This window comes from Dictyostelium purpureum, assembly GCF_000190715.1.
Source record: "Dictyostelium purpureum unplaced genomic scaffold DICPUscaffold_261, whole genome shotgun sequence".
Taxonomy (NCBI): domain Eukaryota; phylum Evosea; class Eumycetozoa; order Dictyosteliales; family Dictyosteliaceae; genus Dictyostelium; species Dictyostelium purpureum.
Window position 1 is genome coordinate 1 of NW_003519597.1, and position 10,470 is coordinate 10,470.

Consider the following 10,470-nt stretch of genomic DNA (forward strand, 5'->3'; position numbering starts at 1 on the left):
AGATGATGCCCAACCCCCTGAAGTGGTCAATATACCCCCAACCCCCACACCCACACCTGTTCCTGCAACTGCATCAATACCTTTAAATACTAATGTAAACAATACATCAAACGCCAATAATATAAACACAAATATAAATATAGCTACAAATACAAATACAAACACCAATCCAAATCCAAATATAAATAATAATAATAACAATAATGAGGATAATACTACCACTAATATTAATGAGCCTCAAGTTAATAATACAAATAATAACAATACAAACAACAACAATAATAATAATAATAATAATCCACCACCACCACCACCACAACCTCAACATCAACTCCAACAACAACAACCACAACAACAACCACAACAACCACAACAACCACAACAACAACAACAACATGTACAAAATCCTCCACAACACGTGGCACTTTTACCTCAACAAATTTTTCATTTGGTACCAAATGCACCACATTTTATTTATCAACCATTAGGAGAGAATCCGTTGTTTGAACAATATTTATATCCAGTCCCAGCATACCTTCAACATGTTGGTTCTTTCAATATACACAATGGCCAAAATGGGTCAAATATTAAACAAATGCAATCAAATTTAAGATCATCAAATAGTAATAGTTCAGCAGATTCACAAACCCCATTTTTCCCATCAATTGGCCTCGATATGAAGCATTATTTAAATAATGAACAATTCAGCGATGTTGTTTTTGTTGTTGGAAAGAATGAAGATTCGATAGGCGAAAGAATCTATGCACACAAGGTTATTTTAAGTGCTCGTTCCAAATACTTTAAAGCTTTATTCACCAATGGAATGCGTGAAAGCGGAACAAGAAATAATGAAATTGTAGTACCAAGCGTATCAAAAGAAGTATTTTTAGCATTGTTATGTTATCTTTACACAGATGATCTTCCAAGTAACTCGGCATCACAAGCTCCAAATTCAGATCCAAATATTTGGTTAACAGATCTTTTAATTTTGGCTAATCAATATATGCTCGATGGACTCAAAGTTAAATGTTGCGAATTAATTGGTGAAACACTTTCTGCATCAAATTTGGTCTCATTGATGAATTTGGCCAGTATCCACGAAGCAACCGAATTAAAGAAAGCTTGTATCTATTATTTCTACACAAACCTCCCATTGTTTTTAAGAGATTGTTGCTTTGAACCAGATCCAACTAATGATGGTCCAGAGGCTTTGGGTTATTTAATTGTTGACTACTTTACCAAAGTTGCCAAGCTTGGTTTAACAGAAAAACCAAACAATACAACAACCTCAACTTCAAATAACAATGAAAATAATGAAAATAATAATAGCAATAATAATAGCAATAATAATGGCAATAATAATAATGAAACTGATCAAGTAAATTCAGCAGCAGAGATGGGTGTTAAAGAGTTTAACGAATTAGTGTCCCTATTTTCTGACTAACTCTTTAAATGTATTTGACGACTTAACATCCATTTTAACTTTAAAAAAAAAAAAAAATTATCCATATATAGGGTTTTTTTTTTCTTCTGTATTAAAATAAAAAATAAATAAACTCTTTATTCAAAACAATATTTTTTCTAAAATTTTTTCCTCAAGTTTATTTTTCCAATTATAACCAGACTCACCACATTTTTTCAAAATTTAAATAAATAAAAAAAGATATTAAAAAAAAAAAAAAAAAAAGATTTTTTATAAAATTTCCATTCCTAATAGTTTCAATAATTCATTTCTTTTTTCTTTCAAATACACCATTTATTTGATAAAAAATTTCTTAATTTTTATTTAAAACCTTAGTATAAAAGAAATGCTTTTATTATTTTTTATTAAATCAAAATATATAAATAAAATAAATAAAAAACCTAAACGTTTAAATATAATTCAAAATAATATTTAATAAAATGCCTTTATCATTAACTTCAAGAAAATCATTAAAAGATAATGAAGAAACTTTTAAAACTCATTTAGCTACCATTGAAAAAGCTTTAGGTGAACCATTTGAAATCGTTTTTGATTTCGAAGATATTATTACTAAATGTAATGATAACTGGGTTACAAATAGGTTGTTGGTAATTTAGCCAAAAACATTGATACTAAAGTTAGTAAAAATGATTTAGTTAAAGAAGCCTTCTTAGCTGCTGTTCCAAATAAGAAAATTGTTTTTGTTGCTGCCGATGAAAAATTACCATCATATTGGCAATACTCATTCGCTGATGGTAACTGTATTGTCTCATTCCGTCCAAAAATCTGTAATACCAATGATGTATTTACCACCAAGTTAGAAACTATTCTTCCAAGTGAAGGTGTTTACTCTTTAATGACTCGTTTAAATATTAAAGAAAATCAAGCCAAAATGGATGCAAATTTAGCCGCTGTTAAAAAAGCAATGAAGTCCGATGCTGATTGGAACATCGACCAATCATCTTTAGAAGCTGTTTATCCACATGTTGCTGCTGATTTAAAAAATAGCTTTGGTCATATTTTTGCAGGAGTTGTCGAAAAAATTGCAGCCAATCTTGCCAAACGTTGTGCTGATGAAATGGTATTAGAAGCTGTTCAAGAAGCCACTTCAAATCATACCATTGTTATCAAACACAATGCCACACAAAATGGCTATTGGTTATGGTCACTCGAATCTGGTAATTTAGTAATTTCATTCAAATCAATTACCAATACAAATGATGTTCAAACATTTGACTTCATTAAATTATTATAAAAAAATTCTAATTTTAACAAAAAATCTAAACCATAATTAATTATAAACTATAAAATATAATACAAAACTGGTGGGAATTAATAAATTTTTATAAAACAAAATAAAATCAAATTATAAATTATTTTAAAAAAAAACTATAAATAATAAACTTTAATTTTTATTTATTTTTTTTTATATTTTTACATTAATTTATATAAATAAATTATATCGATGATTATATATGATTGATTTTTTTTTTTAAAATAAAATATTAAAATATTTGTATCTTTAAATAAAAGCTAATTTGGGCGAGCTTTCCATTCTCTTGCTGAGTACTTCGCAACCTGTTTCTGTAATAACGAGAGTATGTTCGAATTGGGCACTTCTTTTACCATCACAAGTAACAGCGGTCCAATCATCTGGCCAAATTTCATCTTGCCATGTTCCTTCGTTAATCATTGGTTCTATAGTAAAAACATGACCAACCTTCATTGTTCCAACAGCTTTATTTTTTGAATAATGTGGGACAGTTGGGTTGCAATGGAATAATCTGCCAATACCATGACCACAAAAATTCTTTACAACTGAAAAACCATTTTTATTTGCATGTTTTTGAATAGCATTACCAAGCTCTCTATATAATACCCCTGGTTTACACATTGCAATTGCTAAATCTAAACATTCGTAAGCTGTTTGTACTAATTTTTTACCCTTTTCGTCTACATTTCCAATTAAGTATGTTTCATTTAAATCACAATGGAAACCTTTCCAATATAATGTGACATCTACATTTAAAATATCACCATCTTTTAATGGTCTTTCATCTGGAATACCATGACAAATAACTTCATTTACTGATCTATAATTTTAGGAAATTTGAATTAATATTATGATTATTTTATTATATTTTTGTAAAAATACATACGTGCAACAGGATTTTGGGAATTTATAATAATTTAATGGTGATGGATATGCTCCTCTTTCGACAATTGAATTGTGAACAATAATATCTAATTCTTCGGTTGTCATACCAACTTTTGCTGAATGGCCTGCAATATCTAAAACCTCTCTTGACATCTAAATTAAATATAATATTTCAATAAGTTATTTTAATACTCTATTTTTTTTTTTTTTGAATGTTATATTATAATTCCAATATTTACTTTTCCTAATTCTCTCATAATTTCAATTTCTTCTGGTGTATGAACTACAATTGGTGCATTCTTTCTATCTGATGCTTTTTCACTAATTGGGATAGCTATAGTAATTAAAAAAGTATTAGTAAAGAGATGTGATTATATAATGAGCGATATTTTCAATATAAAAAAATAAATAAAGTAAATACTTACAACCAATGGCATAATCTGTTAATTGAATACCTTCTGGTACTTTTCTCATAGGAGTAACTTTAGCTGGTCTTAATGGTCCAGTAAATTTGTAATGTCTGAAACCTGGTGGTAAATCGCTGTTTGTGTTGTTTGATGGAGTGTGAAATAATTTATGGATTGGCCAAAATAATTTAAAGCATTCTTGTGAACAGAAATGTGATGGTGTTTCCAATTTTAAGTTTACACAAGTTGGGCATTGAAGTTTGGCTGGTTTATCACAACCTGGATTTGCACATAAAGCATCCATTATTATATTAATATCTTTATTACAATAAAATAATACGAATATGAAATTAATAAAAAATTATAAAAAAAAAAAAAACGAAATTTTAAAAAAAAAAATTAAAAAAAAAAAAAAATATTTTAAAAAATTAAAATTAAAATTAAAATTATAATTAAAGTTAAATAAAGTTAATAAAGCCAAAAAAAAAAAATTTCATATAATATTAATTTGTGCATGGGGGTTTTTTTTTTTTTTTTTTTTTTTTTTTTTTTAAAATTGTTAATATGGGGTATCTATGTATGTGTGTTACTGTTTTGAAATCCATTCATAAAATAATTTTATTAATATAATTTTTAATATTACAATAAACATTGTATGAAAAAAAAAAAATAAAAAATAATTTTGTGGTAAAATAATTATTTTTTTATTTTTTTTTTCTTTTTTTTCTTTTTATCAATAGTAATCTCCATAATTAAAATAATATTAATAATATTAATATTTTATCTCATTTATTTCAATATAGTTACATGTATTTCTCTTTATTTTAAATAGAAAAAAAAAAGAATTATATAATTCTTTTTATAAAAAAATAAATAATAAAAATTTTTAATTTCATTTAAATATATTTATATAATAAATCAGTTTATTAAAAGATAGAGGGAAAAATAAAATAAAAAAAAAAAAAGAAAGTAATAAATGATCGGTAAAAATGATATTTATATCCAAGAGTATTCGAACCAGCAACAGCCACAGCCACCACAGCAAATCCCATCAAACTATCAGCATCCATCAATTATAATACATCAACAGCATCAAAACCAATACTCCCAAAATCCTCATCAACACCAACATCACAATTTATTACCATCATACCAACGCCAAATGTCACAACAATTTTGTGAAAATAGAATTAATATTAAAAGTTCGAGCGATTATAAAAACACTTCAACTCACCATGGTGGTGTTCATTTCAATAATAAAAACAACCATCACCAAAATAACCATCATTATAACATGAACTATCAAAATCATGAAAATTTAAATATAAATAGGTAATTTTTATTATATATTTATATTATAAAATAAATATTTAATTTATTAATAATAATTTTTTTTTTTTTACAAGAAATCATTGTTATTTTTTTGGTGACTGCGATTTAATTTACCCAAGTTTAGATACCTTGGTAATAGTAGATAAAAAAGGAGAAAAAAAAACAATCAAGTGTTTAGATAAGATCAATTACTTTACAGTTAATGAAAAGAGAACTGTAGCTGCATCTAGCCACTACCATCCAAATGATTTGACAAGTACCGTTCTAGTGTGGGATTTAATATCAATGAACCAAATTACTAGTATTTCGGTACCAAGAGGATATAATGAAATATATGGATTAAAATTTTCAAATGATAGCTCACGACTTGTAGGCTTGGCCAGTGATGACAAATATACTCTATTTCTATGGGATGTAAAAAGTGGGTCCATGATCATCAGCTCCCCAAATACCTATCATGTAAATGGGGTATCTTTTAATCCATTTAACATGTATTCGATGATTACATTTGGTGACCAACATATAAACTTTTGGACAATGAATGATACAATGATATTAAAGAAAAAAGCAATTTTTGGCAAAGAGTTTCAAATGACCAATATTCACTGTTGCTATGTCTATTCTTTCGATACATTCTTTTTTGGAACCAACGATGGCCATATATTAATATTTAAAAATAACAATTTAGTTCAAATTATCAGACTATTTAATAACTCTCCAATTTATTATATAACACCAAATAATATTAAAGATGAAAGAAAAATTATTCAACTATCATTACAACAGCTTTTACAACAACAACAACAAATTCAACTTCAACAATCTCAATTACAACAGCAGCAAACCCAACAACAAGCACAAATACATAACCCCCAACAAACAAATAGTAATATTACTAATAATAACAACAATAATACTGCTAATAACAACAATAATAATAATAATAATAACAATAATAACAATACAAATAATAACTCAATTATTATTAGCAATACCAATATTGCTAGTTTCACGAGAAAAACTGGTTTCTTTGTAACATTTGAAAACTATATATTATACTTTTCACCTGACGATTCTTTTAAAAATCCCAAACCAGTTTCTTTAGGAATACCTAAATTTTGCAGTAATAATAATAACAATCCAAAAAACATTTATTTCATTGATTCTTTTGACGAAAAAATGATTTTAGTTGACCAAAATAACGATATTTCTCAATATAATTTAAATAGTACTGACCAATAATAAATAAATAAAAAAAAAAAAAAAAACTTAATAAATAAAAATAAAAGTAAAAACTCATTTTATTTGATTCAAATCATGTTATCCTTTAAGTTTTTTAATTTATTTGCGTTAGAAAAATTCATTTTTTTTTTTTTTTTTTAAAAATAAAATATAACCTTAAAATTTTTTTTGGATTTTTATTTCATCATCAAAAAAAATTATAACGATGTTGATTCAAATTCAAATATGGTTGGAGATGAAATCCCCAAAAAATAAAAAAATAAAAAATAAAAAAAAAAATTAAAAAAAAAGAAATATTACCTTATCTAAAATGATATCATAAAAAAAAAATGTTGTAATGTATTACCATTGTTTTTTAAAAGAATTTAAGAATTTCATCATGATTGTTATACATAAAACCATTTTTTTCAATTAAAAGTTGGTTATTACCATAAAAAAAAAAAAAAAAAAAAAAAAAAAATTAAATTAAAAAAAATAAATTAAAAAAATTAAAAAATTTTCGTCATTATTTTTTTTATTTTTTATTTAAATTCCATTATCCAAAAGAAATAAACACACCTCTTTATTGTTCACAATTAATGCTATTTATTATATAATATACCACACCCACAACACGTACATTACTTTGCTATAAAATAAATAAACAAATAAAACAAAATAATTAAAATTTACAGATAAAATAGTTAGGGCTATAAATAATAAAGATAATAAAGCAATAATATAAATAACATAAATATAAATAATATTATAAAATAATAAAATAATTAAAAAACTTTTTTTTTTTTTTATTTGTTTTTTTATTTTTTTTTATAAATATAATAATTAAATAATATGGACATATAAATAAATAAAATAATAGTAATACTATATAAAATATATAATATTAATTATAATATAAAACAAATAATTAAAAATAAAAATAAATAAATAAAAATGAATTTTATTTTGGATTTTTCAACGTTTCATGCTATGCTATGGGGTCTAGTAATTTACACATTTGCATATATATATTTCTACCCAACTTCTGCAGCTAGATTTATTTCAAAGATAAGGTAAAATTAATTAATTTTATTATTTTCAAATTAAATCTTTTAAAAATAATATGTATATAATATTTTACTAATATAATATAAAAACTACTCTTTTTTAGAATTATTATAAAATACTTTCCATTATTATATTCAAAGAAAACTCAAATACTACCTTATTGGAGAACAATTTTATTTCATCAAGATGAAATTATAGATAGATTACCATTATTCGAACCATATTTAGCAGAACTTATCGATTCATTACCATATATAGCACCACATTTAGCATTAGTTTTAGAGAATTTAGACAAACTTGGCGCAGATAATATACCAAAAATTATACATATTATTCCAAAAGTATACCCACACATTCAAGATATCTTTATTCACATCGATGCAATCTCACCAAATCTTGACGAAATTTTAGACAATTTCGATATTATAGAACCATACATGGGTGACCTATTACCATTCGTCGATCAAATATCACCACATTTCAAACAATTGGCACCCTATTTAAATGTTTTATTACCAGAATGCAAACACACTTTACCATTCATGAAAAAATTAGAACCATATATACCCAAACTTTTACCACATTTACACTTTCTTTCCGTTTACTCTAGACAATTATTACCATACATTGACGAACTATTACCACACATCGATAAAATTTTACCACACTTGGTCCATTTAGATCCATTAATGCCGCTCATTTCTAAAGAAATAGATGTTATTTTACCACATACTGATGTTATCTTTGACCACTTCTTTGATATCTTACCATATGCCAAAGATATTCTTCCTAAAACTAGACTGTTAGCACCATATGCTCAATATATAAAACCTCATCTCAAAGAACTAAAGCCACACATCGATATCTTAATCAAGAATTGTGATAATATAATACCCTATATTCCCGTAATCGAGCCACATATTCAAGATATTTTACCATATATTAAAATATTAATTCCACACATCAACGATCTACTCCCATACGCCCATATTATAGCCCCAAGATGTGAAATTCTTTTACCATATTGTCCAAAACTTTTACCACATCTTAATTTACTTTTACCACACGCCTCATTGTTAATGTATCACTCACATAAACTTATTCCGCTAATCAACAAACTTTATCCATATATTCCATCACTTATGCCACATTTCAACTTTTTAATTAATCACATTGACGAACTTTTAGAATGCCATCAATCTCTACTCCCATATATCGATATTTTATTACCAAAGATTCAAATTCTCTTACCATATAGCAAAATTTTATTAAAAAGAGAAAATATTCAAAAACTAATTCCATTCATTGGCACCCTATCGCCATATGCACATGCTTTAGTACCACATTGTGAAGACCTATTAAGACACATCGACCAAATTGCTGCCCATATGCATGAGCTATCCCCATATATACCTGCTCTCTTACCCCATATGAATGCCCTAATGACCCATATTGATCTTATTGTACCACAACTGGACTATTTAGCTCCACACATGCAATATTTAGTTCCACATATGGATGTTGTAGTCCCAAATTTACCAAAAGTAAGTTTTAATTATTTTATACTTTTTAATATTTAAAGCATTCACTAACCTTATTTTAAAACTATAGTTATTAGATAGAACTAGATCAATATTACCTTACATTCATGAATTAATTCCATCAGTTCATCAATTTATTCCATTAGTCAATCAAATTTCTGCATCACTGCCAGACAGAACATTAAAACCAAGCTACTCTCAAAACTCTTTAAAACCTGAAAAAACTCCTGAAAAATCACATAAAAGACAAATTTCAGCAGGTAATCTAAGTTCAAATGCAAATACAAATGCAAATACAAATATTTATACGCTCAATACTCCAAATGGTACATATCATAGTGTTGTTACAGGTAGTGGCGCCAACAATGCCAATAGCACCGGTGGTATTACAAATGAACATAAAAAGAATTCATTAAGAGATAAATTAAAACACCATTTCTTCAAATCAAATAAAGAAATTGACGAAGATGATATAGAGGAAATTGAAAAATTAGATGGTGGTTTGAAATCATTTGATATAAAATCGTAAATAACAAGTAATACTCGAGAATATATATATATTGTAAATTAAAACTTTTTTTTTTTTTTTTAAATAAAAAAAAGAAAATAAAAATAAAATAAAAATAAAATGGATAATAGTATGATTATTCATTAAAGAATATCAATTAAAATTACGTTACCCGAAAACGAATTTTTTTTCTTTTTTTTTTTTTTATTTTTTATTTTTTTTTAAAAAAAAAAAAATTTTTACAGAAAAGTTTTTAGTTTTTATAAAAAATTTTTTTTATTTTTTTTATAAAGATAAACATGTAAAAGTAAGCAAAAATGAATATTGATAAAAATAAAAAAAAGGGTGCATTTCGGAATTGGTATATTTAAATGATTATAACGATATCTATTCTGCCTTATCAGGGCGGAACTGAAGCATTAGTGTAGATCAATCTTATCTAGTAGTCAAGCCATGATTTAATATACCATTTCTTAAAAAAAAAAAGTAAAAATAATTTTGCACACAATTTGTTTTTTATTAATAATTTTTGTTTATTGTATTTTTTACAACTACAAATATTATTGATAAAGAGTCAAATTTAGTGGTAACCACCATTATCACACAAGTGTCAAAATTGACATTTTTTTTTTCAATGACCACCCATATTTTTTTTTATTTATTTAAATAAATAAAAAATTATGTATATTAACTTTTTTTTTTTTTTTTTTAATAATTTAGGTTTTCTTTAATGTCATTTTGAATTATAATGAGTTGTCCGCAAGGTCTCCATT

The 10,470-nt window shown here is 25.3% G+C and overlaps 5 protein-coding genes across 5 annotated transcripts; 4 read left to right on the forward strand and 1 right to left on the reverse strand.

The window, feature by feature from the left end:
* The first annotated feature begins 772 nt into the window (after positions 1-772).
* Positions 773-1,583, forward strand: DICPUDRAFT_92621 (uncharacterized protein). The gene has a single exon (XM_003291119.1). The coding sequence runs from the start codon at positions 824-826 to the stop codon at positions 1,442-1,444; it is 621 nt and encodes a 206-aa protein (XP_003291167.1). The 5' UTR covers positions 773-823; the 3' UTR covers positions 1,445-1,583.
* Positions 1,584-1,902: 319 nt separating this feature from the next.
* On the forward strand, positions 1,903-2,717 carry DICPUDRAFT_81850 (uncharacterized protein; the record flags this gene model as incomplete). The annotated part of the gene is made up of 2 exons (XM_003291120.1): positions 1,903-2,007; positions 2,064-2,717. 2 exons carry the CDS (start codon positions 1,903-1,905, stop codon positions 2,715-2,717), a joined length of 759 nt encoding a protein of 252 aa, XP_003291168.1.
* Positions 2,718-3,005: 288 nt separating this feature from the next.
* On the reverse strand, positions 3,006-4,354 carry DICPUDRAFT_49665 (uncharacterized protein; the record flags this gene model as incomplete). Its single annotated transcript, XM_003291130.1, has 4 exons — positions 4,046-4,354; positions 3,860-3,954; positions 3,622-3,773; positions 3,006-3,555 (listed from the first exon to the last, which is right to left on the reverse strand). Coding segments are annotated over exons 1-4 (1,083 nt in total), but the record flags the coding sequence as incomplete, so codon positions are not given.
* A 1,089-nt stretch (positions 4,355-5,443) lies between these two features.
* On the forward strand, positions 5,444-6,601 carry DICPUDRAFT_38600 (uncharacterized protein; the record flags this gene model as incomplete). Its single annotated transcript, XM_003291121.1, has 1 exon — positions 5,444-6,601. A coding segment is annotated over one exon (1,158 nt), but the record flags the coding sequence as incomplete, so codon positions are not given.
* Positions 6,602-7,143: 542 nt separating this feature from the next.
* On the forward strand, positions 7,144-9,856 carry DICPUDRAFT_98917 (uncharacterized protein). Its single transcript, XM_003291122.1, has 3 exons — positions 7,144-7,653; positions 7,752-9,192; positions 9,260-9,856. The coding sequence occupies exons 1-3, from the start codon at positions 7,535-7,537 to the stop codon at positions 9,716-9,718; spliced, it is 2,019 nt and encodes a 672-aa protein (XP_003291170.1). The 5' UTR covers positions 7,144-7,534; the 3' UTR covers positions 9,719-9,856.
* The last annotated feature ends 614 nt before the right edge of the window (positions 9,857-10,470 follow it).